The sequence below is a fragment of the Heptranchias perlo genome, unplaced genomic scaffold (genome assembly GCF_035084215.1).
Source record: "Heptranchias perlo isolate sHepPer1 unplaced genomic scaffold, sHepPer1.hap1 HAP1_SCAFFOLD_1632, whole genome shotgun sequence".
In the NCBI taxonomy this organism is placed as follows: Eukaryota; Metazoa; Chordata; class Chondrichthyes; order Hexanchiformes; family Hexanchidae; genus Heptranchias; species Heptranchias perlo.
In genome coordinates, this window is record NW_027138895.1 from 1 (window position 1) to 27,431 (window position 27,431).

General features: G+C 48.6%; 1 protein-coding gene across 1 annotated transcript; it reads right to left on the reverse strand.

Moving 5' to 3' along the window:
* Positions 1-362: 362 nt before the first annotated feature.
* LOC137309445 (F-BAR and double SH3 domains protein 1-like) lies at positions 363-27,431 on the reverse strand (the record flags this gene model as incomplete). The annotated part of the gene is made up of 7 exons (XM_067977647.1): positions 27,349-27,431; positions 24,080-24,125; positions 10,398-10,471; positions 5,282-5,426; positions 3,382-3,518; positions 2,414-2,477; positions 363-491 (listed from the first exon to the last, which is right to left on the reverse strand). Coding segments are annotated over exons 1-7 (678 nt in total), but the record flags the coding sequence as incomplete, so codon positions are not given.

Consider the following 27,431-nt stretch of genomic DNA (forward strand, 5'->3'; position numbering starts at 1 on the left):
TGCCTGGGCCCTAAGCTCTGGAATTCCCTCCCTAAACCTCTCCGCCTCTCTCTCCTCCTTTAAGACGCTCCTTAAAACCTACCTCTTTGACCAAGCTTTTGGTCACCTGTCCTAATATCTCCTTATGTGGCCCGGTGTCAAATATTGTTTGGTAATCGCTCCTGTGCAGCGCCTTGGGACGTTTCACGACGTTAAAGGCGCTATATAAATGCAAGCTGTTGTTGTAGGGAGGGAGGAGGCTCGTGTGGAGCATAAACACCAGCATAGACCAGTTGGGCCGAATGGCCTGTTTCTGTGCTGTACATTCTATGTAACTTTTGAACACAGTGAGTTTTGAGCTGACTGGTTGGTCAGGTCCATACCTTCATGACAACAGGCAGGTCGGTCTGGAGATAGTGGTCCTGATGCGATGTGACAGCGGCAATTGAGAGCAAATACTCGTTCCGAGCTTCAGTAACCTGACGGTTACACCCTGACAACCTGGCAGCGAGCTTTAATGGGAAAACACACAGTTAGGCCTCAGCTGGAGTATTGTGTCCAATTCTGGGCACCGCACTTTAGGAAGGATGTGAAGGCCTCAGAGAGGGTGCAGAGGAGATTTACTAGAATGGTTCCAGGGATGAGGGACTTCAGTTATGTGGAGAGACTGGAGAAGCTGGGATTGTTCTCCTTAGAACAGAGAAGGTTAAGGGGAGATTTAATAGAGGTGTTCAAAATCATGAGGAGTTTTGAGAGAGTAAATAAGGAGAAACTGTTTCCAGTGGCAGGAGGGTCGGTAACCAGAGGACACAGATTTAAGGTAATTGGCAAAAGAACCAGAGGGGAGATGAGGAGAATGTTTTTTACGCAGCGAGTTGTGATGATCTGGAATGCGCTGCCTGAAAGGGCGGTGGAAGCAGATTCAATAATAACTTTCAAAAGGGAATTGGATAAATACTTGAAGGGAAAAAATTTGCAGGGTTATGGGGAAAGAGCAGGGGAATGGGACTAATTGGATAGCTCTTTCAAAGAGCCGGCACAGGCAGGATGGGCCGAATGGCCTCCTTCAGTGCTGTATGATTCTATGTAGGTCAGTCAGAGCAACAGTGTCCGTGTACAGAACCTCCACATCAGCAACATCGCGTCAGAAATCATGTTCACAATTCATGCAAGGAGACACCAAAAGGTCAGGCAGAGAACTATTGTACCCCGGGGAAATAGTGCCATGGAATGACCTTTATCCTTTGCTCTCACTGCCCCCCACCTCCCCCGATGGTTTAACGGGTTAACGCACCAGTGTGGAGGCTGAGAATTCAGAGCACGAGGGAACGGGGCAGGTTCCACCTCTGGCCAGTGCTGATTTCGCCGTTCGGACTCTGGGCAGCAGTAGGGTCACTGCCACTGGCCGGTGTCCTCCATCGGCTAGACAGAAAGAAAAATCAGCCCAGACTAATAATCCAGAGAACGTGAGTTCAAATTCCACCAGGGCAGTTTGAGAATTTGAATTGAGTTTTAATAAATGTGGGAATAAAAATCTGGTCTCAGTAAAAGTGACCGTGAAACTGTCGGATTGTCGTAAAAACCCAACTGATTCACTAATGCCCTTTAGGGAAGGAAACCTGCCATCCTTACCCGGTCTGGGCCTATAGGTGACTCCAGTCCCACACCAACGTGGTTGACTCTTAACTGCCCTCTGAAGTGGCCCAGCGAGAAACTCAGTTTGTATCAAAACCGTTCCCAGCGGCTCAAGAAGACGGCCCAGCACCACCTTCTCAGGGCAACTGGGGATGGGCAATAAATGCCGGCCTTGCCAGCGACGCCCACATCCCCAGGAATAGACAATAATAAATGGGTTCCTGTTCCTGATCACCAGCCTGTGACCTCCCGTGAGTGTATGTGGATGTTAGGCCCCGGGCTGTGATACTCCCTTCACGGTCAAACAGCTTGGTGACACTCGCTGTCCTCACTCGCACCCTTGGGTACGGCACCCGAGGGTGTACAGCGCTGGTGGAACCCTCTGACCCCAGAGAGAGTCAACGCCTTCAGGGGAGAGAACGGGGCAGGGGTTGGGTGGGGGGGGAAATCTCTTTACTGCCACAGAGCAGGAGGATATTGGAGGGGGAGGAATTCCTGAAATATGTACAGGAGAACTTTCTTGACAGGCTTAAGGTAATTGGGCAAAAGAATCAGAGGGGAGATGGTTACACAGCGAGTTGTTATGATCTGGAATGCGCTGCCTGAAAGGGCGGTGGAAGCAGATTCAATAATAACTTTCAAAAGGGAACTGGATAAATACTTGAAGGGGAAAAATTGCAGGGCTATGGGGAAAGAGCAGGGGGAGTGGGGCTAATTGGATAGCTCTTTCAAAGAGCCGGCACAGGCACGATGGGCTGAATGGCCTCCTTCTGTAAGATTCGATGATCCACTCTCTTACCTTTGCGCTCAGCTTCTGTAGACTGGTTTTCGAATGAAATATTCCAAACTCACTCTTTTTTGATCTAAAGGGAAAGATGAAAACAAACTGTCGAATATTTTTAGCCCGGACGGGACCCGAGAGTCTGTTACACAAACACGAGAGAATTTGTTTGTTGCACAACTCAGAAAAATTCCTTTAGTCGTCAACCTCCAACTCGCCAAGTCCAGTCAACTCAACATTCCTTCCCTCCCGACACACAAGTGACGCAATTTGTTTTGCTTCAAAGCACAATGTTTGGATCTACAGACCCGCACACAGAGGAGAGCAACACTCCGAGACAGTCAGACAAACTCCAGCCAGCCCTGACAAACGTCCTTCAGCCCAGACACAGGGCGTGAGAGTCTCCTGACTGCTGCTGCGAAGGAATCTGCGTGAAATGAGTTAGCGGCCGTCTCAATCCAATTCACAGATTCACCGGGAAAAACTGCCCCAAACTGACACCTCAGTTAGGATGGTCAGTGTGTGAACTGGGGTTAGTGTTTGATAGGAGAGTGTGGAGGGAGCTTTACTCTGTATCTAACCCTGTACCTGCCCTGGGAGTGTTTGATGGGACAGTGTAGAGGGAGCTTTACTCTGTATCTAACCCTGTACCTGCCCTGGGAGTGTTTGATGGGACAGTGTAGAGGGAGCTTTACTCTGTATCTAACCCGTGCTGTACCTGCCCTGGGAGTGTTTGATGGGACAGTGTAGAGGGAGCTTTACTCTGTATCTAACCTGTGCTGTACCTGCCCTGGGAGTGTTTGATGGGACAGTGTAGAGGGAGCTTTACTCTGTATCTAACCCGTGCTGTACCTGCCCTGGGAGAGTCAACACCTTTGTGGGGAGGAAATTGGGACAAACTATAAGTAAAGGGACTCTGGATATATTCCCGGGCCCCCCCGAACCCCGGCAGTTCCCAGTGACCGACGGATCGTTCTGCTCCTTACTTTGCCTCAGCCTCTGCCGCCTTGTCCCTCGCTATCTCCGCAATCCGCTGCATCTGCGAATATTTCTTCTTCGCTTTATTCACCTCCTTCACTGCATCGATGAGCTCGTTCTGTATCCTGACCAGCTGCTCCGAGAACTGCCAAACAAACCACAGAAAGGGGCACGGTCAGTCTGACCCCTGACCCCAATGAGGAATGCTAGGTCGGTCAGTCTGACCCCCTGACCCCAGTGAGGAATGATGGGCCGGTCGGTCTGACCCCCTGACCCCAGTGAGGAATGATGGGCCGGTCAGCTGGTTCGGCGCTGGACTCGGGGTGGAGGGACACTGGGTTTGAACCCTGTCAGGGTCAGTGCTCAGAATGAGCCCCATACCTCGGGGATGGGGGATGGAGAGCAGGAGGCTGCAGGAACCGTGTGCTGTGCTCTCCGCACTTGAGGAACTCACTCCCACACACTTCAGGTCTGCTGCAACACACGGACATGTAGATGGGACCCGGGTCGGAGAGTTGGGCCAGCAGCGAGGCCCTTCGAGTGCGGGGGTCACTGAACGCCCTGCGTATTGGTAATCACAGATACAGGGGTTTCATTACATAATAAATAGATATTTGAGAGCAGAGAAAGATACAGGGCTACGGGGAGAGAGTGGGGCAGTGGGATTAGTTTGGGATTGATACAGGGCTATGGGGAGAGAGCGGGGCAGTGGGATTAGTTTGGGATTGATACAGAGCTATGGAGAGAGTGTGGGGCAGTGGGATTAGTTTGGGATTGATACAGGGCTATGGGGAGAGAGTGGGGCAGTGGGATTAGTTTGGGATTGATACAGGACTATGGGGAGAGAGCGGGGCAGTGGGATTAGTTTGGGATTGATACAGGACTATGGGGAGAGAGCGGGGCAGTGGGATTAGTTTGGGATTGATACAGGGCTATGGGGAGAGAGCGGGGCAGTGGGATTAGTTTGGGATTGATACAGGGCTATGGGGAGAGAGTGGGGCAGTGGGATTAGTTTGGGATTGATACAGGGCTACGGGGAGAGAGCGGGGCAGTGGGATTAGTTTGGGATTGATACAGGGCTATGGGGAGAGAGCGGGGCAGTGGGATTAGTTTGGGATTGATACAGGGCTATGGGGAGAGAGTGGAGCAGTGGGATTAGTTTGGGATTGATACAGGGCTACGGGGAGAGAGTGGGGCAGTGGGATTAGTTTGGGATTGATACAGGGCTATGGGGAGAGAGCGGGGCAGTGGGATTAGTTTGGGATTGATACAGGGCTATGGGGAGAGTGCGGGGCAGTGGGATTAGTTTGGGGATTGATACAGGGCTATGGGGAGAGAGCGGGGCAGTGGGATTAGTTTGGGATTGATACAGGGCTATGGGGAGAGAGCGGGGCAGTGGGATTCGTTTGGGATTGATACAGGGCTATGGGGAGAGTGCGGGGCAGTGGGATTAGTTTGGGATTGATACAGGGCTATGGGGAGAGTGCGGGGCAGTGGGATTAGTTTGGGATTGATACAGGGCTATGGGGAGAGAGCGGGGCAGTGGGATTAGTTTGGGGATTGATATAGGGCTGTGGGGAGAGTGTGGGGCAGTGGGATTAGTTTGGGGATTGATACAGGGCTGTGGGGAGAGTGTGGGGCAGTGGGATTAGTTTGGAATTGCCCCGGCAAAGTGTCTGCACAGGCACGATGGACTGAATGGCCTTTCGTGCTGCAATCCTCGATGGTTCAATGGAAATCACCATCTTCATCTACCTCGGGCTGCCGGCAATTGAGTTGGAGATCAGAGTCTCATTCTATATCTGATAATCAAAATAGAACAAGTGTTTCTCCCTCATTGATGCCCATCAGCTGCCCTGAGCAGGGTGAGATGGGAAACACCTCAGACCCAGGGAGCAAACATCTCACCTTCTTCAGTCTCAGATCCTTGGCTGCGCGAATGGACTTTCCGGCCTCGGTGTTGACCGTCCGGTAACTCTCCGCAGCCGCTGTCCGTGCGAGGCCGAGCTGGACGGTCGCTTCGATGGTGGAACGCCAGACCGCGGAGATAGTCCTGGAAAATAAACGGTAACATAGCAACAGGCCCTTCATCCCCTCGAGCCCATTCTAGCAACAGGCCCTTCATCTCCTCGAGCCCATTCTAGGTACATAGCAACACGCCATTCATCCCCTCGAGCCCATTCTAGCAACAGGCCCTTCATCCCCTCGAGCCCATTCTAGGTACATAGCAACACGACATTCAGCCACTCGAGCCCATCCTAGCAACAGGCCATTCAGCCCCTTGAGCCCATTCTAGGAAAAGGCCATTCAGCCCCTCCAGCCTGTCATAGGAACAGGAGTAGGCCATTCAGCCCCTCGAGCCAGCTCCGCTATCGAATGGCTGATCTGTGTTGATGTTTCAGGTCGAAGACTTTCCGTCTTTGACCTGAAACGTTAACTCTGTTTCCTTCTCCACAGATGCTGCTTCACTTGCTGAGCTTCTCCAGCGTTTTCTGTTCTTATTTCAGATTTCCAGAATCCACAGCATTTTGCTCTCGATGGCTGAATATATCTCAATTCCATTTACCCGCCTTTGTTCCATATCCCTTGACGCCCTTACCCAAAAATAAAATCTTTCGCTCTCAGTGATGAAAACGCCAATTGACCCCCAGTATCGGGGGATGGAGAACAGGAGACTGCAGGAACGTGGTTGACTCTTAACTTCCCTCTAAAGTGGTCTAGCGAGCCCCTCAGTTGTATCAAACCCACTACCAGCGGATCAGGAAGACGGCCCAGCACCACCTTCTCAGGGCAACTAGGGATGGGCAATAAATGCCGGCCTTGCCAGCGATGCCCACATCCCGAGAATGAGTTAAAAAAAAGTACTGACTTGCCGGTGAAATCACAGGTCAGATGGTACTCTATTACTCAGGTCATGAGCAGGTGGATCTACGGAACAGGTCATTCGAATCAGGCAAGAGTGAACTGGAATAATGAGAGAGTTTTATGCGCTGTTAACTTCACAAGGCATTGTTTATACACAAGCAATAATGTACGAAAGCTCTCAAAGTATTCCAAACATGTAATGATCTCACCTGCCATCGAGCCGACGATTTGTGGAGTGAATGTTCTCAACACACATGTGGTTTCACCCTTTCCTGGTGTGAGTCACTCACTGTCACAATACTCTCTGTACAGGAGGAGTGAACAGGAGGAGGCCATTCAGCCCCTCGAGCCTGTTCCGGCATTCAATTAGATCATGGCTGATCTGTATCTTAACTCCATTTACCCGCCTTGGTTCCGTAACCTTTAATCCCCTCACCCAACAAAAATCTATCGGCCTCAGTTTTGAAATTTTCAATTGACCCCCGGCCTCAACAGCTTTTTTGGGGGAGAGAGTTCCAGATTTCCACTCCCCTTTGTGTGAAGAAGTGCTTCCTGACATCACCCCTGAACGGCCTGGCTCTAATTTTAAGGTTCTGCCCCCTTGTTCTGGACTCCCCCCACCAGAGGAAATAGTTTCTCTCTGTCCACCCTATCAAATCCTTTAATCATCTTAAACACCTCGATGAGATCACCCCTTAATCTTCTATACTCGAGGGAATACAAGCCCAGTCTGTGCGACCTGTCCTCGTAATTTAACCGCTAAGTACCGTTGTCATTCTGGTAAGTACGCGGGTTATTAACGGAGAAGACACAGATCCTGTTTTGCCGTGACACGGTGGATGGGGGTTGCTCTCCAGGGATGAGCCAATGACGGGAGGGGGACGGGGCTCCACATTTGCCCATTAATATTTGTGGACTTTTTCTTTGATGGAAAACGAAAGACCTGCATTTCTACAGTGCCTTTCACAACCTCGGGACGCCCCAAAGCGCTTCACAGCCAATTTGTGCACAGCAAGATCCCACAAATAACAATGAGATGAATAACCAGATCATCTGTTTTAGTGATGTTGGTTGAGGTGAATGATTTTTCAACACTAGGCCGGGGGTGACCCAGATACAGCCCATTTCCTCTCTGAATCGCCCATTAGGAACCATGCAAGAGTGGGCCCAATTGACACTGTGATGTCTCCTCCCTGTGCCTGTGGGGATAGGAAGAAAGAACTTGCATTTATATAGCCCCTTTGACATCCTCAGGACATCCCGAAGCGCTTCATAGCCTGTCAGTCAGTGATATATTGTAGGGAAACGCAGCAAACCAATTTGTGCACAGCAAGATCCCACAAACAGCAATAAGGTGAACGAGAGCCCCAAACCACCAGTCTGCAGGTTTGAGATACCGTGCTCAGCGTGGGGAGACAATTGGCTGATGATGAACTCTCACCTCCCAGAATGGGGTTCAGCACAAAGTGGCCGACAGTCTGTTTCTAACCGTCTAGGGGCTGCCAACCCTCCAGGATTGTCCTGGGGTCTCCAGGAATAAAGATTAATCTCTTGGACACTGCTACAAGCAAATATATATATATATATATATATATATATAGAGTAGGGAGGGAGGAGGCTCATGTGGAGCATAAACACCAGCATTGACCGGATGGGCCGAATGGCCTGTTTCTGTGCTGGACATTTATGTAACTCAGGAGAAAAATCATCGTTGTGTTTTCTTCGAACACTTTTACTCATTAATTATAAAAAATATTGGAGATGGGGACTGGAGGGAGGGGCTTTGATGGGAGAGTTGGGGGCTTGAGGGAGGGGCTTTGATGGGAGAGTTAAAACCCCGGGAGGACGGGCTTTAATGGGTCAAATAGCCCAAGATCTCCTGACTCTTTTGAGCAAACATAACCTAGTGATTCCCAAATTAATCACAGAATAAAAAATAATCTGAAACACGCACAAGGTTTAGAATTTCAGGGAAAGTCACATCTTGATCACTCACTCGCCGTGGCGATTGTGTCTTTCGGAGGACTATAATGAGCAGTTTGCCCTCACACCTGGACATGCACCTGTGGCCTAGCCCAGCTGAGCAGGGTCATTCATTCAGTGTTACTGGTCAGCCCATCGTTCACGACTGATGGGCAGGAAACGTTACTGTGACAGCCCTTTGTGAACCAGGCCCCAGCGCTGCAAAAAGTCACAAAGAATTTTTTTTTGCTGGGATTGTTCTCCTTAGAGCAGAGAAGATTGAAGGGAGATTTAATAAAGGTGCTCACAATTATCAACGGTTTTGATGGAGTAAATAAGGAAAAACCGTTCCCAGTGGCAGAAGGGTCAGTAACCAGAGGACACAGAATTAAGGAAATTAGCAAAAATGCCAGAGGGTGAGATGAGGAGAATTATTTTTACGCAGCGAGTTGTTCTGATCTGGAATGCGCTGCCTGAAAGGGCGGTGGAAGCAGATTCAATAATAACTTTCAAAAGGAAATTGGATAAATACCTGAAAAAGGAGAAATTTTCAGGGCTATAGGGGAAAGAGCAGGGGGAGTGGGACTAATTGGATAGCTCTTTCAAAGAGCTGGCACAGGCACGATGGGCCGAATGGCCACCTTCTAACCTGTGATATTCTGTGATTGTATGATTCTAGTAACACAGTAACGGTTTCAGTCTGCAGTCAAACCTGACATGAAAAGGCTGTGGGACACAAGGTCGTCCTATCGTGATTGATCTCAACGCCACCTACCCAGGCTGAGGGATACGGTGAGAAGGTGGGAGATGGGGTTGATTTATGAAATAAATCTAATACTGTGAATTGAAGTATCACCAAGGGCAATTAGGGATGGGCAATAAATGCCGGCCTCACCAGCGACGCCCACATCCCATGAACGAATAATTAAAAAAAAATACTGGGAACTCTCGGACACACTGAAGTGCTGGTGATTTCTCGGATAATTAGGAGTTTTGAGACAGTGATGCCTTTGTGACCTTTGCCCTCCGTCCTGCGTGAATCTTCACTGCGTGATAACATTTCATTAAAAGCAGCTTCTCCCAGTCACCTCCCCCCGAGTATTGCAGGCACATTCAGTGCTGGGCTGTGCTCACTGACTTGCACCCCTCAGCTGATCATCGCCATCACCCACACTCTCTATTTCAGGCACCAATAACGGCAGACTTCGGCAGCCCACAAGGCAAGAGAGGATTTGAGGGAGGGCCGCAGTCCGAGGTCACTGTAGCAGCGAGTCTGCACTGACTTTGGTCAGAAAAACCACCCGCTCCAAACGGATGCTGTCAGCAAGAGCTGCACAATTCAATCAACTTCAAACAGCTGCTGCCTCAACACGGTCCATCCGATACAACAGTGTTAGCACGCTCACCTCCAAGTCAGATCGTCATGGGTTCAAGCCCCACTCCAGGGACTCGAGCCCATAATCCAGGCCGACACTCCCAGTGCCGGTGCCGAGGGAGCGCCGCGCCGTCGGAGGGTCGGTGCCGAGAGAGCGCCGCGCCGTCGGAGGGTCGGTGCCGAGGGAGCGCCGCGCCGTCGGAGGTGCCGTCTTTCAGATGAGATGTTAATCCGAGGCCCCATCTGCCCTCTCAGATGGACGTAAAAGATCCCACGGCCACTATTTCGAAGAAGAGCAGAGGCGTTCTCCCCGGTGTCCCGGGGCCAATATTTATCCCTCAAACAACATCACTGAAACAGATTATGAGGTCATTTATCTCATTGCTGTTTGTGGGATCTTGCTGTGCGCAAATTGACTGCTGCGTTTCCTACATTACAACAGTGACCACATTCCAAAAAGTACTTCATTGGCTGTAAAGCGCTGAGGTCATGAGAGACTCTATATAAATGCAAGTTCTTTCTTTCTTTCAAGATCTTATCACTGAGTTTTTATTCAATCTCAGGATGTGGGCGTCGCTGGCGAGGCCGGCATTTATTGCCCGTCCCCAGATGCCCCTTGAGAAGGTGGTGGTGAGCCCCCTTCTTGAACCGCTGCAGTCCGTGTGGTGAAGGTTCTCCCACAGTGCTGCTAGGAAGGGAGTTCCAGTGTTTTGAGAAGTGTATAACAAGATGCTGACTCATTATCGCCCATTTTACACCATCGTACAAAGACAAGATTTACCCCAAGGACCCCTGAAAGGATTTCCTGGCTGCTGCCCGCACCTGTTGTCATTTGTCTCCGGTTTTCCACGATTCCAGTCCTTCTTCAAGTACTGGGCCGCCAACCTCTGCAAGGCCTGAAAGAAAACGGTTCCGGTCAAAAGTGAAACAGACGATGGTCTGAGTGGTAACGGAAAGAAGGTCTCGGTCACATCACAAAAACCTTGGCCCAAAGATCAATCGAGAAAAATCAGCACCTCGCTCTTTCATGGTTGAGAATTTAAGAGACCCAAATATCAGTTTCACCCAAACAAGGACAGACCTGCTCCTCAGTGTCCTCAGTAACTGAGCTAAACAGTACAGGACATGTATTTCCACAGCCCGTGTACACTCTCCCCTATCATGGACTCTCCCCACCCATTTAATCCCCTCCCACAGCCCGTGTACACTCTCCCCAATCATGGACTCTCCCCACCCATTTAATCCCCTCCCACAGCCCATGTACACTCTCCCCAATCATGGACTCTCCCCACCCATTTAATCCCCTCCCACAGCCCGTGTACACTCTCCCCTCTCACGGACTCTACCCACCCATTTAATCCCCTCCCACAGCCATGATCAGATGTCATGTGATCAGGCATCACATGGTCAAATGTCATGTGGTCAGAAAGTCACGTGATCAAATCTCCAAGAACGCCTCCAACTAGAGTTGGCAACCCCCATTTAAAACCCTCATTAAAACCTCTACCTCTTTGACCGTGCACCTGCCCCAATATCTCCTTCTTTGATTCGGTGTCAAATTTAGTTTGATAATCGCCCGTGAAGTGCCTGAGGACGTTTTACGACTTGAAAGGCGCTGTATATTATTGTTACGAGGTAGCAGGGTTGTCTAAAAGACCCCCCCCAGTTGGCTGGTGGAGTAAATAGTGTGACAATAAAGTGAATGGATTCTCACTTTGTGTAACTAGACCCCCCGGACTCCTCGCTGTCACCTCGCACGACCTCCCCAAATTCAACACCAAACCATCGATGAGGTCAGGCCAGGTGTTCAAACAGCAGCCCCATCCCCCTCCATCGGCAGCTCACACAGGACCTGCTAAAGGTGGTCTGTGTGTGTGTGTGAGAGACTCAGTAACAGTTAACTGTGATATCAAACTGCAGCGGGCAGCGGGCAGCGGGCAGCGGGCAGCAGGGGGGGGGGTGGCAGGAGAAGGGGGGAGTGTGTGGGGCAGGTTGGGAGATGGGTGAGCACCAGAGGACACAGATTTAAGGTAATTGGCAAAAGAGCCAGAGGGGAGATGAGGAGAATGTTTTTTACGCAGCGAGTTGTTCTGATCTGGAATGCGCTGCCTGAAAGGACGGTGGAAGCAGATTCAATAATAACTTTCAAAAGGGAATTGGATAAATACTTGAAGGGAAAAAATTTGCAGGGCTATGGGGAAAGAGCGGGGGGAGTGGGACTAATTGGATAGCTCTTTCAAAGAGCTGGCGCAGGCACAATGGGCCGAATGGCCTCCTTTCTGTGCTGTAAGATTCTATTTAACCCCAGAGGGGAATGAAAAATGACTTGTGTTTGGATTCTGTACCATTCAAAGCCAATAAAATCACTGGAAAGGATGTGGGATCGACTGTAGGGTCAGTAACCCTCCGGGGATTGTCCTGGAGTCTCCAGCGATTAAAGATTAATTTCCTGGACACTGCTGCCGACGAAAACCCAGGGAGAAAAATCATAGAGCCTTTAAACATGTTTGTTTTTTTAACTTTTCTTTGAACACTTTCGTTTGTTATAAAAATATTGGACATGGGGGGAAAAGGCGGTTTGGAAATATGGAAGTCATGATGAACCTTTATAGAACTCTGGTTCGGCCACAACTGGAGTATTGTGTCCAGTTCTGGGCACCGCACTTTAGGAAAGATGTGAAGGCCTTAGAGAGGGTGCAGAGGAGATTTACTAGAATGATTCCAGGGATGAGGGACTTCAGTTACATGGATAGACTGGAGAAGCTGGGATTGTTCTCCTTGGAACAGAGCAGAGATGTTCACCCAAAGCGATCACCCAGTCTGCTTTCCTGAACACCTCCGCTCTGTCCGTAAGTGTGACCCTGACCTGACGGTTGTTGGCCATTTTAATTCCCCGTCTGTCTAACCTCTCCCTATAAGTCAAACCATCAAGTCCCGGTAGCATCCTAGTAAATCTTTTCTGCACTCTTTCTAGTTTAATAATATCCTTTCTATAATAGGGTGACCAGAACTGTACACAGTACTCCAAGTGTGGCCTCACCAATGCCCTGTACAACTTCAACAAGACATCCCAACTCCTGCATTCAATGTTCTGACCAATGAAACCAAGCATGCCGAATGCCTTCTTCACCACCCTATCCACCTGTGACTCCACTTTCAAGGAGCTATGAATCTGTACTCCTAGATCTCTTTGTTCTATAACTCTCCCCAACACCCTACCATTAACGGAGTAGGTCCTGGCCCGATTCGATCTACCAAAATGCATCACCTCACATTTATCTAAATTAAACTCCATCTGCCATTCATCGGCCCACTGGCCCAATTTATCAAGATCCCATTGCAATCCTAGATAACCTTCTTCACTGTCCACAATGCCACCAATCTTGGTGTCATCTGCAAACTGACTAACCATGCCTCCTAAATTCTCATCCAAATCATTGATATAAATAACAAATAACAGCGGACCCAGCACCGATCCCTGAGGCACACCGCTGGACACAGGCATCCAGTTTGAAAAACAACCCTCTACAACCACCCTCTGTCTTCTGTCGTCAAGCCAATTTTGTATCCAATTGGCTCCAGTTGGAAAGATTATCTGTAATCACCAGGTATTGTTCGCTGACTATAAATGTCAAACGTTCAAGGAGTCCCACACTCACTCACCTGATGAAGGAGATAATCTCCGAAAGCTTGTGATTTTCAAATAAAATTGTTGGACTATAACCTGGTGTTGTAAGATTCTTTACACTCAGTTCATAGAACCACTGAAATTTGAGCACAACAGTCCATGTGGCCCGAAGTGCTGGTACTAGATCCACATTGGAGCCATCTACTCTAATCCCATTCCCCTGCTCATCTCCCCAAAACCTTTAATATCTTCTTCAACTGATCATCCAGTTACCCCTTTGATAGTTTAGATTTGTACATATACATGGTCAGAGCCACATATCTAATTTTAGTTCAGAATCTCTATAGTGAGAGTGCTGTTACACTACACATTCTGATCTCAGTCTGGTATCTGTTTCGAGAGATGTGGAGCTAACCAGAATTATACAGCTGGCTCTGTCTCACCCTCTGGCCAGAGAAAACATGAATGCAAGGTGCTTTGCTCTGCTCGCCTGTATCCGAATGCTGGTTAAATAGTAAATATTAGTAGACAGCTGACTATTAACATGAGAGATAAAAAATAAAAGAGTTTGGATCGGTTGCAGTTATACTGTGGTGTGAGGCGGTCTCTCAGACACCGCTTGCTATTCGAGCGACTTCACACTCCATCACAATACATAGTTGACATCGATTTAGACTGACTCCAAAACCCGCTGTGTAACTCTCATCTTACATCAATGTACAGCACAGAAACAGGCCGTTCGGCCCAACTGGTCCGTGCTGGTGTTTATGCTCCACATGAGCCTCCTCCCTCCCTACTTCATCTCACCCTATCAGCATATCCTTCTATTCCTTTCTCCCTCATGTGTTTATCCAGCTTCCCCTTAAATGTATCTACACTATTCACCTCAACTACACCTTGTGGGAGTGAGTTCCACATTCTCACCACTCTCTGGGTAAAGAGGTTTCTCCTGAATTCCCTGTTGGATTTATTAGTGACTATCTTATATTGATAGGAACATATGAACAGGAGTAGGCCATTCAGCCCCTCAGGCCTGTTCTGTTATTCAATTAGATCAAATAGCTATGGAAAAGGACACGGACCACTCTAAAGTAAAAATACTCAATTGGAGGAGGGATGAGATGATGGGATGAGAACAGATCTGGCCCGGGTAAATTGAAATCAAAGATTGGCAGGCAAAACTGTAATTGAACAGTGGGCGGCCTTTAAAGAGGAGATGGTTCAGGTACAGTCTAGGTACATTCCCACGCAGGGGAAAGGTAGGGCAACTAAAGCCAGAGCTCCCTGGATGACGAAAGTGATAGTGAGTAAGATGAAACGGAAAAAAGGGGGCGTATGACAGATGTCAGGTTGATAACACAAGTGAGAACCAGGCAGAATATAGAAAGTTCAGAGGGGAAGTGAAAAAGGAAATAAGAGGGGCAAAGAGAGAGTCTGAGAATAGACTGGGGGCCAACATAAAAGGGAATCCAAAAGTCTTCTACAGGCATGTAAACAGTAAACAGGTAGTAAGAGGAGGGGTGGGGCTGATTAGGGACCAAAAATGAGATCTACTCATGGAGGCAGAGGGCATGGCCGAGGTACTAAATGAGTACTTTGCATCTGTCTTTACCAAGGAAGAAGATGCTGCCAGAGTCTCAGTAAAGGAAGATGTAGTTGAGATACTGGATGGGCTAAAAATTGATAAAGAGGTATTAGAAAGGCTGGCTGTACTTAAATTAGATAAGTCACCCGGTCCGGATGGGATGCATCCTAGTTGCTGAGGGAAGTAAGGGTGGAAATTGCAGAGGTACTGGCCATAATCTTCCAAACATCCATGGATACGGGGGTGGTGCCAGAGGACTGGGGAATTGCAAATGTTACACCCTTGTTCAAAAAAGGGTGTAAGGATAAACCCAGCAACTACAGGCCAGTCAGTTTAACCTCGGTGGTGGGGAAACTTTTAGAAACAATAATCCGGGTCAGAATTAACAGTCACTTGGACGAGTGTGGATTGATTAGGGAAAGTCAGCACGGATTTGTTAAAAGCAAATCGTGTTTAACTAACTAGATAGAGTTTTTTGATGAGGTAACAGAGAGGATTGATGAGGGCAATGCGGTTGATGTGGTGTATATGGACTTTCAAAAGATGTTTAATAAAGTGCCGCATGGTAGGCTTATCATCAAGATTGCGGCCCATGGAATAAAGGGGGCAGTAGTAACATGAATACAGAATTGGCTAAGGGACAGGAAACAGAGAGTAGTGGTGAACGGTTGTTTTTTGGACTGGAGGGAGGTGTACAGTGGTGTTCCCCAGGGGTCGGTGCTGGGACCACTGCTTTTCCTGATATATATTAATGACTTGGACTTGGGTGTACAGGGCACAATTTCAAAATTTGCAGATGACACAAAACTTGGAAGGGTCGTAAACAGTGAGGAGGATAGTGATAGACTTCAAGAGGATATAGACAGGCTGGTGGCATGGGCGGACACGTGGCAAATGAAATTTAACACAGAAAAATACGAAGTGATACATTTCGGTAGGAAGAACGAGGAGAGGCAATATAAACTATAGGGTACAATTCTAAAAGGGGTACAGGAACAGAGGGATCTGGGGGTATATGTGCACAAATCGTTGAAGGTGGCAGGGCAGGTTGAGAAAGTGGTTAAAAAAGCATACTGGATCCTGGGCTTTATAAATAGAGGCACAGAGTACAAAAGTATGGAAGTCATGATGAACCTTTATAAAACACTGGTTCGGCCACAACTGGAGTATTGTGTTCAGTTCTGGGCACCGCACTTCTGGAAAGGTGCAGAGAAGATTAACTAGAATGATTCCAGGGATGAGGGACTTCAGTTACGTGGATAGACTGGAGAAGCTGGAGTTGTTCTCCTTGGAACAGAGACGGTTGCGAGGAGATTTGATCGAGGTATTCAAAATCATGAAGGGTCTAGACAGAGTAGATGGAGAGAATTGAACACTCATTCCCATTGGCGGAAGGGTCAAGGACCAGAGGACATAGATTTAAGGTGATTGGCAAAAGAACCAAAGGCAACATGAGGAAAAACTTTTTTACACAGCTGAGAGGAGCCGAGCCGAGCGGAGGGAGCGTCCGATAAAAGGCGGGATTTCAGAGCGCTGAGAACAGCTGAGAGGAGCCGAGCCGAGCGGAGGGAGCGTCCGATAAAAGGCGGGATTTCAGAGCGCTGAGAACAGCTGAGAGGAGCGGAGCCGAGCGGAGGGAGCGTCCGATAAAAGGCGGGATTTCAGAGCGCTGAGAACAGCTGAGAGGAGCGGAGCCGAGCGGAGGGAGCGTCCGATAAAAGGCGGGATTTCAGAGCGTTGAGAGGAGCCGAGCCGAGCGGAGGGAGCGTCCGATAAAAGGCGGGATTTCAGAGCGCTGAGAACAGCTGAGAGGAGCGGAGCCGAGCGGAGGGAGCGTCCGCTAAAAGGCGGGATTTCAGAGTGCTGAGAGGAGCCGAGCCGAGCGGAGCTGCGACCGAGTTCGAAGTGACGTCAGGAATCAGATCGGGACGCTACACAGGGGAGGCACCTGATTGGTGAGTAGGTTCAGGTGAGTATTTCTACTTATCGACAGAAACTGAAGTAAAAGGAAAGGGAAGGTCTGCAGGTCTTATAGGAAGTAGCGTTTATTTTTTAGTGAATCAAGGTCCCTAGTGTAGTTAACATTCTCTAAATTGAGAACAATTTAAAGGAGTAAACTCCTTAAAGGGAGTGGTAAGTAGTTTTTCTTTCCTTTTTTTTCTCTTGACATTGCAGTTGTTGTTAAGCTAACTTAAGGGTTAAGTCATGGCAGGAGATGCCAGAGCCGTGTCATGTTCCTCTTGTGAGATGTGGGAATTCAGGGCTCCTTCCTGTATCCCTGATTCCTTCACCTGCGGGAAGTGTGTCCAGCTGCAGCTATTGTTTGACCGCTTGACGGCTCTGGAGCTGCGGATGGACTCACTTTGGAGCATCCGCGATGCTGAGAAAGTCGTGGATAGCACGTTCAGTGAGTTGGTCACACCACAGATAAAAATTACTGAGGGAGATAGTGAATGGGTGACCAACAGACAGAGGAAGAGTAGGAAGGCAGTGCAGGGGTCCCCTGCGGTCATCTCCCTCCAAAACAGGTATACCGTTTTGGATACTGTTGGGGGAGATGGCTCACCAGGGGAAGGTGGCAGTGGCCAGGTTCATGGCACCGTGGCTGGCTCTGCTGCACAGGAGGGCAGGAAAAAGAGTGGCAGAGCTATAGTGATAGGGGACTCGATTGTAAGGGGAATAGACAGGCGTTTCTGCGGACGCAACCGAGACTCCAGGATGGTATGTTGCCTCCCTGGTGCAAGGGTCAAGGATGTCTCGGAGCGGCTGCAGGACATTCTGGAGGGGGAGGGTGAACAGCCAGTTGTCGTGGTGCATATAGGCACCAACGATATAGGTAAAAAACAGGATGAGGTCCTACAAGCTGAATTTAGGGAGTTAGGAGTTAAACTAAAGAGTAGGACCTCAAAGGTAGTAATCTCAGGATTGCTACCAGTGCCACGGATTAGTCAGATTAGGAATGACAGGATAGCTAGGATGAATACGTGGCTTGAGAGATGGTGCAAGCTGGAGGGATTCAAATTCCTGGGCCATTGGAACCGGTTCTGGGGGAGGTGGGACCAGTACAAATTGGACGGTCTGCATCTGGGCAGGACTGGAACCAATGTCCTAGGGGGAGTGTTTGCCAGTGCTGTTGGGGAGGGTTTAAACTAATGTGGCAGGGGGATGGGAACCGATGCAGGAAGTCAGTGGGAAATAAAGTGGTGACAGAAACAAAAGGCAGTAAGGGAGAGTGTACAGAACATGACCGGACAGATGGTCTGAGAAAGCAGGGCAAAGACCAAGGGAAGTCTAGATTAAACTGCATTTATTTCAATGCAAGAAGTCTGATGGGCAAGGCAGATGAACTCAGGGCATGGATGGGTACATGGGACTGGGATGTTATAGCTATTACTGAAACATGGCTAAGGGAGGGGCAGGACTGGCAGCTCAATGTTCCAGGGTACAGATGCTATAGGAAAGATAGAGCAGGAGGTAAGAGAGGAGGGGGAGTTGCGTTCTTGATTAGGGAGAACATCACGGCAGTAGTGAGAGGGGATATATCCGAGGGTTCGCCCACTGAGTCCATATGGGTAGAACTGAAAAATAAGAAGGGAGAGATCACTTTGATAGGATTGTACTACAGACCCCCAAATAGTCAACGGGAAATTGAGGAGCAAATATGTAAGGAGATTACAGACAGCTGCAAGAAAAATAGGGTGGTAATAGTAGGGGACTTTAACTTTCCCAACATTGACTGGGACAGCCATAGCATTAGGGGCTTGGATGGAGAGAAATTTGTTGAGTGTATTCAGGAGGAATTTCTCATTCAGTATGTGGATGGCCCGACTAGAGAGGGGGCAAAACTTGACCTCCTCTTGGGAAATAAGGAAGGGCAGGTGACAGAAGTGTTAGTGAGGGATCACTTTGGGACCAGTGATCATAATTCCATTAGTTTTAAGATAGCTATGGAGAAGGATAGGTCTGGCCCAAAAGTTAAAATTCTAAATTGGGGAAAGGCCAATTTTGATGGTATTAGACAGGAACTTTCAGAAGTTGATTGGGAGAGTCTGTTGGCAGGCAAAGGGACATCTGGTAAGTGGGAGGCTTTCAAAAGTGTGTTAACCAGGGTTCAGGGTAAGCACATTCCTTATAAAGTGAAGGGCAAGGCTGGTAGAAGTAGGGAACCTTGGATGACTCGGGAGATTGAGGCACTAGTCAAAAAGAAGAAGGAGGCATATGACATGCATAGGCAGCTGGGATCAAGTGGATCCCTTGAAGAGTATAGAGATTGCCGGAGTAGAGTTAAGAGAGAAATCAGGAGGGCAAAAAGGGGATATGAGATTGCTTTGGCAGATCAGGCAAAGGTGAATCCAAAGAGCTTCTACAAATACATAAAGGGCAAAAGGGTAACTAGGGAGAGAGTAGGGCCTCTTAAGGATCAACAAGGTCATCTATGTGCGGAACCACAAGAGATGGGTGAGATCCTGAATGAATATTTCACATCGGTATTTACGGTTGAGAAAGGCATGGATGTTAGGGAACTTGGGGAAATAAATAGTGATGTCTTGAGGAGTGTACATATTACAGAGAGGGAGGTGCTGGAAGTCTTAACGCGCATCAAGGTAGATAAATCTCCGGGACCTGATGAAATGTATCCCAGGACGTTATGGGAGGTTAGGGAGGAAATTGCGGGTCCCCTAGCAGAGATATTTGAATCATCCACCGCTACAGGTGAGGTGCCTGAAGATTGGAGGGTAGCAAATGTTGTGCCTTTGTTTAAGAAGGGCGGCAGGGAAAAGCCTGGGAACTACAGACCAGTGAGCCTGACATCTGTAGTGGGTAAGTTGTTAGAGGGTATTCTGAGGGACAGGATCTACAGGCATTTGGAGAGGCAGGGACTAATTAGGAACAGTCAGCATGGTTTTGTGAGAGGAAAATCATGTCTCACGAATTTGATTGAGTTTTTTGAAGGGGTGACCAAGAAGATAGATGAGGGCTGTGCAGTAGACGTGGTCTACATGGACTTCAGCAAAGCATTTGACAAGGTACCGCATGGTAGGTTGTTACATAAGGTTAAATCTCATGGGATCCAAGGTGAGGTAGCCAATTGGATACAAAATTGGCTTGACGACAGAAGACAGAGGGTGGTTGTAGAGGGTTGTTTTTCAAACTGGATGCCTGTGTCCAGCGGTGTGCCTCAGGGATCGGTGCTGGGTCCGCTGTTATTTGTTATTTATATTAATGATTTGGATGAGAATTTAGGAGGCATGGTTAGTAAGTTTGCAGATGACACCAAGATTGGTGGCATTGTGGACAGTGAAGAAGGTTATCTAGGATTGCAACGGGATCTTGATAAATTGGGCCAGTGGGCGGATGAATGGCAGATGGAGTTTAATTTAGATAAATGTGAGGTGATGCATTTTGGTAGATCGAATCGGGCCAGGACCTACTCCGTTAATGGTAGGGCGTTGGGGAGAGTTATAGAACAAAGAGATCTAGGAGTACAGGTTCATAGCTCCTTGAAAGTGGAGTCACAGGTGGATAGGGTAGTGAAGAAGGCATTCGGCATGCTTGGTTTCATTGGTCAGAACATTGAATGCAGGAGTTGGGATGTCTTGTTGAAGTTGTACAGGGCATTGGTGAGGCCACACTTGGAGTACTGTGTACAGTTCTGGTCACCCTATTATAGAAAGGATATTATTAAACTAGAAAGAGTGCAGAAAAGATTTACTAGGATGCTACCGGGACTTGATGGTTTGACTTACAGGGAGAGGTTGGACAGACTGGGACTTTTTTCCCTGGAGAGTAGGAGGTTAAGGGGTGATCTTATCGAAGTCTATAAAATAATGAGGGGCATAGATAAGGTCGATAGTCAAAATCTTTTCCCAAAGGTAGGGGAGTCTATAACGAGGGGGCATAGATTTAAGGTGAGAGGGGAGAGATACAAAAGGGTCCAGAGGGGCAATTTTTTCACTCAAAGGGTGGTGAGTGTCTGGAACGAGCTGCCAGAGGCAGTAGTAGAGGCGGGTACAATTTTGTCTTTTAAAAAGCATTTGGACAGTTACATGGGTAAGATGGGTATAGAGGGATATGGGCCAAGTGCAGGCAATTGGGACTAGCTTATTGGTATAAACTGGGCGACATGGACATGTTGGGCCGAAGGGCCTGTTTCCATGTTGTAAACTTCTATGATTCTATGATTCTATGAGTGGTTAGGATCTGGAATGCACTGCCCGATGGGGTGGTGGAGGCAGATTCAATCATGGCCTTCAAAAGGGAACTGGATAAGTACTTGAAAGGAAAAAATTTGCAGGGCTACAGGGATAGGGCGGGGGATGGGACTAACTGGATTGGTCTTGCCTCCGAATGGCCTCCTTCCGTGCTGTAACCTTTCTAAGATTCTATGCTATGGCTGATCTGTATCTTATCTCCATCTACCCCCCTTAGGTCCGTAACCCTTAATACCCTTACCTAACAATGGCCCCCAGTTTTGAACTCCCCCACAAGTGGAAACACCTTCTCTACGTCCACCTTATCAAACCCCTTCATAATCTTAAAAACCTCTAATGGTGTTATTGATAACTAGTGAGGCAGGATCTCATATGGGCAGGTTGTGGGGTTTGAGGGATAAGACGCCATGTGATTGCTCTGTTTTAGGCCTGTTGCTGAGAGCAGATGTCAAAAGTTTGAACACTCATCAATTTCCTGTAGACTGGGCAGCATCAGTGAAGGAAGAGATTATATCACCAGTAATTAAAATCAAGAAAGCTTATCGAGTTTCTCTGACGTGACAGAGACACTCCATGAAGTACAGTCCCTGGCAGTGACGCCCACATCCTGAGAATGAAAATACATCACAAAGACACACACAAAAAACTTTCCACTGGGGTCACTGGGTAGTGATCAGAAGCTGACTTTTCCCCTCCTTAACCCAGGGTTTCTGAGCCCAAGTATTGCCCCTGCCTCCAGCAACCATTTGCCTGCCCGAGGTCAGCTAACACAGAACAGGTCAGAGACTGTTCCATGTCTGTATTTACCCTCTGACCCACTGGGCTCACAGCTCCAGTTTATCAGAGGCGAGGCCTAAACCAAAGGTTACCTGTCGACTGTTTGAAACCAGCTGGAAGTCCCATTGTCTTGGAACAAATGGAGCAGGACTCACAGGACGGCAGGGAAACAGAATCCTCCCCCGCCACCCCCCGTCCCCTTCCCCAACCCGAGAACCCCCTCCCCGACCCCGAGACCCCCCACCCAGTCCCCTCCCCCGCCCCGAGACACCCCCACCCAGTCCCCTCCCCCACCCCGAGACCCCCCCCCGCCCAGTCCCCTCCCCCGCCCCGAGACCCCCCTCCAAACACAATCCCTATTGGATTTATTAGAGACTATCTTATATTTATGATCTCTAGTTCCAGTCTCCCCGCAAGTGGAAACATTTTCTCTACGTCTACCCTATCGAACCCCTTCATAATCTTAAAGACCTCTATCAGGTCCCCCCTCAGTCTTCTCTTTTCTAGAGAAAATAGCCCCAGCCTGCTTAATCTTTCCTGATAGTTATAACCTCTCGGTTCCAGTATTAGCCGAGTAAATCTTTTTTGCACCTTCTATAAAACGGAGACCAGAACTGTTCATAGTACTCCAAGTGTGGTCTAACCAAACACCGACACAAGTTATTGCTTACCTGCTTTTCAATTCTATCCCTCTAGAAATGAACCCCAGTGCTTGATTTGCCTTTTTTTATGGCCTTATTAACCTGTGTCGCTACTTTTAGTGATTTGTGTATCTGTTCCCCCAGATCCCTTTGCTCCTCTATCCCATTTAGACTCTTATTATCCAAGCAGTGTGTGGCCTCCTTATTCTTCCCACCAAAATGCACCACCTCACACTTATCTATATTGAAATTCATTTGCCAATTACACGCCCATTCTGTAAGTTTATTAATGTCCTCCTGTACTTTGACCCATTCTTCCTCTGTATTAACCACACCCCCCAATTTGATGTTGTCCGCAAATTTTGAAATTGTATTTCCGATTCCCGAGTCCAAATCGTTGATGTAAATTGTGAACAACAGTGGTCCCAGCACCGATCCCTGTGGAACACCACTTCCCACCTTTCACCAGTCTGAGTAACTACCCTTAACCCCTACTCTCTGTTTTCTGTTTTGTAGCCAGCTTGCTATCCATTCTGCTACCTGACCCCTGACTCCACATGCTCTGACCTTAGTCATGAGTCTGCAATGCGGTACCTTATCAAAGGCCTTTTGAAAATCCAAATACATTAGCCTTGTTTACCCTTTTTGTTACTTCTTCAAAGAATTCAATAAGGTCGGTCAAGCATGACCTTCCCTTCTGAAATCTGTTTTCTGCTTAGAGCAGAGAGGGTTAAGGGGAGATTTAATAGAGGTGTTCAAAATCATGAAGGGTTTTGATAGAGTAAATAAGGAGAAACTGTTTCCAGTGACAGAAGGGTCGGTAACCAGAGGACACAGATTTAAGGTAATTGGATGAAAGAGCCAGAGGTGAGATGAGGAGAATTTTTTTTTTTACGCAGCGAGTTGTTCTGATCTGGAATGCGCTGCCTGAAAGGGCGGTGGAAGCAGATTCAATAATAACTTTCAAAAGGGAATTGGATAAATACTCAAAGGGGAAAATTTGCCGGGCTATGGGGAAAGAGCGGGGGCAGAGTGGGACTAATTCAATAGTTCTTTCAAAGAGTCGGCACAGGCACAATGGGCCAAATGGCCTCCTTCTGTGCTTTAAGATACAGTGAGAAGATGGGTAGGTGGGATTGGGGGATACAGTGAGAAGGTGGGTAGGTGGGATTGGGGGATATGGTGAGAAGATGGGTAGGTGGGTTGAACGATACATCACATTATCACATTTAAAAAGTACCTGGATGTGCACCTGAAGTGCCGTGACCTACAGGGCTACGGACCAAGTGCGGGAAAGTGGGATTAGGCACGATAGCTCCTTTTCGGCCAGCACAGACATGATGGGCCGAATGGCCTCCTTCTGTGCCATAAATCTCTGTGATTCTATATACTGTGAGAAGATAGGTGGGTGGGATTGGGGGATATGGTGAGAAGGTGGGTAGGTGGGATTGTGGGATATGGTGAGAAGGTGGATAGGTTGGGGGATATGGGGAGGTGGGATTGGAGGATATGGGGAGGAGGGTCGGTGGGGTTTATCACAGCCTTATTTGGGGCTGATGATCTTTTTCTGCTGCTAAAAATTCTTCGGTTTTTATGTAAACTCCTAAATCGCGAGGCTCCAGTGAACAGGGCTGGTTCAGCCCAGCAATGGATTTTCTTACCTGACCGTATTCCTTCTCAATCGCAGCTCTCTGTTTACTAAACGACCTGAAACAAAATATAAAAACACCGGTGAGGAAGGTGTGGCTCAGTGAGCTGCTCATCACAGCCCGATTACAAATTGAACAAATTAGCACCAATCCTTCAAAAAAATCCATGATTCAAGCCCATAATCCAGGCCGACACTCCCAGTGACAGTACTGAGGGAGCGCCGCACTGTCGGAGGGTCAGTACTGAGGGAGCGCCGCACTGTCGGAGGGTCAGTACTGAGGGAGCGCTGCACCGTCGGAGGGTCAGTACTGAGGGAGAGCTGCACTGTCGGAGGGTCAGTACTGAGGGAGCGCCGCACTGTCGGAGGGTCGGTACTGAGGGAGCGCTGCACCGTCGGAGGGTCAGTACTGAGGGAGCGCTGCACTGTCGGAGGTGCCGTCTTCCGGATGAGACGTTAAACCGAGGCCCCATCTGCCCTCTCAGGTGTTAAAGATCGCATGGAACTATTCGAAGATGAGCGGGGGGAGTTCTCCTCCGTACACTCCCTCAGGACCGGCACTGGGGAGTGTCAGCCTAGATTATGAGCTCAAATCTCTGGAGTGGGACTTGAACCCATGACCTTGTGACTCAGAGGCGATGAGAGCTACCCACTGAGGCACAGCTGGAAATGTTGTTCATTATCTAATTTCTTGACCTGCTTTCTCCCCTCCTACTCTTCCCAGCTGTGGTGATGCCCTACACTCTGGGTCTCCAACCTTGAGGTGCCTCAATAATAATTTTAAGATTGTCCGTCTGGGTACGTGCTGAGGTGAACCTCTGAACTCCTCCAAACCCACATCGAACTTTCTCCACATCATTTAATTCAACAACCCTGTCACTTCTGAAGCCATTAATGAAAATTAACTAAACATTTAATGAGCGGTTAATCTTTCACAGTTACAGGCGCACAGGAGCTAAATTTTTATTGTGGCTGCTCGAGAGATTCTGACGTGTTTGATTCTATACAATTCAAGGCAAGTACCCAGAGATCGTGGTCAAGCAGGGACCAAATATAGTCACAGGCCTGGTGTTACAGGAAGTCACAGCCGCTCGACAGCCAACAACTCCCCTCCGAGTCACGCACCATCCGACTTGGACATATATCGGCTGTCCCTTCATCGTCGCTGGGTCAAAATCCTGCAACTCCCTTCCTAATGGAAGCTCCTTAATATTACCAGGATTGTGTTGGGTTGCTAGTTTCCCGGGGTACCCGGAGTGTGTGGTTATAGGAACATAAGAAATAGGAGCAGGAGTAGGCCATTCGGCCCCTCGAGCCTGCTCCGCCATTCAGTAAGATCATGGCTGATCTTCGACCTCAATTCCAGTTTCTCGCCCGATCCCCATTTCCCTTGATTCCCCTAGAGTCCAAAAATCTATCGATCTCAGCCTTGAATATACTCAATGACTGAGCATCCACAGCCCTCTGGGGTAGAGAGTTCCAAAGATTCACAACCCTCTGAGTGAGGAAATTTCTCCTCATCTCAGTCTTAAATGGCCGACCCCTTATCCTGAGACTATGTCCCCTAGTTCTAGACTCTCCAGCCAGGAGAAACAACCTCTCAGCATCTACCTTGTCAAGCCCCCTCGGAATATTATATGTTTCAATGACATTATCTCTTATACTTCTAAACTCCAGAGAGTATAGGCCCATTCTACTCAATCTCTCCTCATAGGACAACCCTCTCATCCCAGGAATCAATCTAGTGAACCTTCGTTGCACCGCCTCTAAGGCAAATATATCCTTCCTTAGATAAGGATGGGCACTGAATGCCAGCCTTGCCAGCAAGTTGAAGGGGAGACAGGGAAAGGGGAAGACGTCCTGCCCACACTGACTGGCAGTCTTACAGAGATGAATTGATGCCCTTGTCTGGATACACGGAGGGCTTTGACTTGCCGTTAGGTTGTCCAGCTGCCTCCTCCTGAATGTTCATGGGGGAGTGAAGGGAGGTGGGGGTTGGCGGAGGTGTTTGTGCCTTCGAGAGAGGGCCTCAGATTATCCAATACCCCTCCAGCTCCAGGCAAATGCCCAGCTGCCCTCACTCTGATCGGCAGCGATCCGAAGGATTTCAGCTGGTTGTTCTATGTGTGGGAGGCGGGTGGGGGGGGTAAAGCTCGGACACAATGGGGAGGGGGCGGGCCGCACTTAGGAATCGGGAGCTCGGAACTCTGCACTCCGATCTCTGGAGACCGCAACGGATCTCACCATCCCAGGGCCTTTACATCTTATATTGGTGGTGGGGTCAAGTCCCACTCCAGAGAACTGAGCACGTAATCCAGGCTGACACGCCAATGCAGTGCCGAGGGAGCGCTGCGCTGTCGGGGGGGGGGGGGCGGGGGAGGGGCAGTGCCGAGGGAGCGCTGCGCTGTCGGGGGGGGGCGGGGGAGGGGCAGTGCCGAGGGAGCGCTGCGCTGTCGGGGGGGCCGTTTTTCAGATGAGACGTTAAACCGAGGCCCCGTCTGCCCCCTCAGGTGGATGTAAAAGATCCCACGGCCACTATTTGAAGAACAGCAGGGAGAGTTCTCCCCGGTGTCCCGGGGCCAATATTTATCCCTGAACCAACATCAGTAAAACAGATGATCTGGTCATTTATCACATTGCTGTTTGTGGGATCTTGCTGTGCACAAATTGGCTGCTGCGTTTCCTACATTACAACAGTGACCACACTTCAAAAGTATTTCATTGGCTGTAAAGCGCTTTGGGACGTCCTGAGGTGGTGAGAGGCGTTAAATTTGTACAAGTTCTTTCTTTCTTTGATCTTTAACAGTCTCTCTTTTTACTGCAGTCACACTGCTGATATTTTGCGGTCACAGAACGGAAGATGAGGCAGCGAGATATCGACTCAGCACCTCACAGTCTGTTGGTTATTTTATTGATCAATCTGCTGGTGATGACCAATTCTTCACTTTGACGGCTCCTTCAAATTCCAGGAAACCGATCGGAAATGGTCTTCCATCAAAAAATAAATCTGCCGTTTTATTCAACACTGAATTTAACAACATTTAGCAATAGTTTAATGTTATTTGCAATCACCTCAACCTAACCCAGTGAATCAGTCAGTAAACTTGCTGCTGCAAAAACACTCAACTATACTGTGACCTTGTGTGGTTCGAGTTACTGGTCCAGCCTTAAATGACACAGGGCAATGTGACTCACTGGCTGAGCTGGGATTCAGGGCTGTTCCCTCCAAAACTCTGCTGCCCGTATCCTAACTCGCACCAAGTCCCGTTCTCCCATCATCACCTATGCTCACTGACAGACATTGGCTCCTGACCCGGCAACGCCTTGATTTTAGAATTCTCATCCTTGCGTTCAAATCCCTCCAT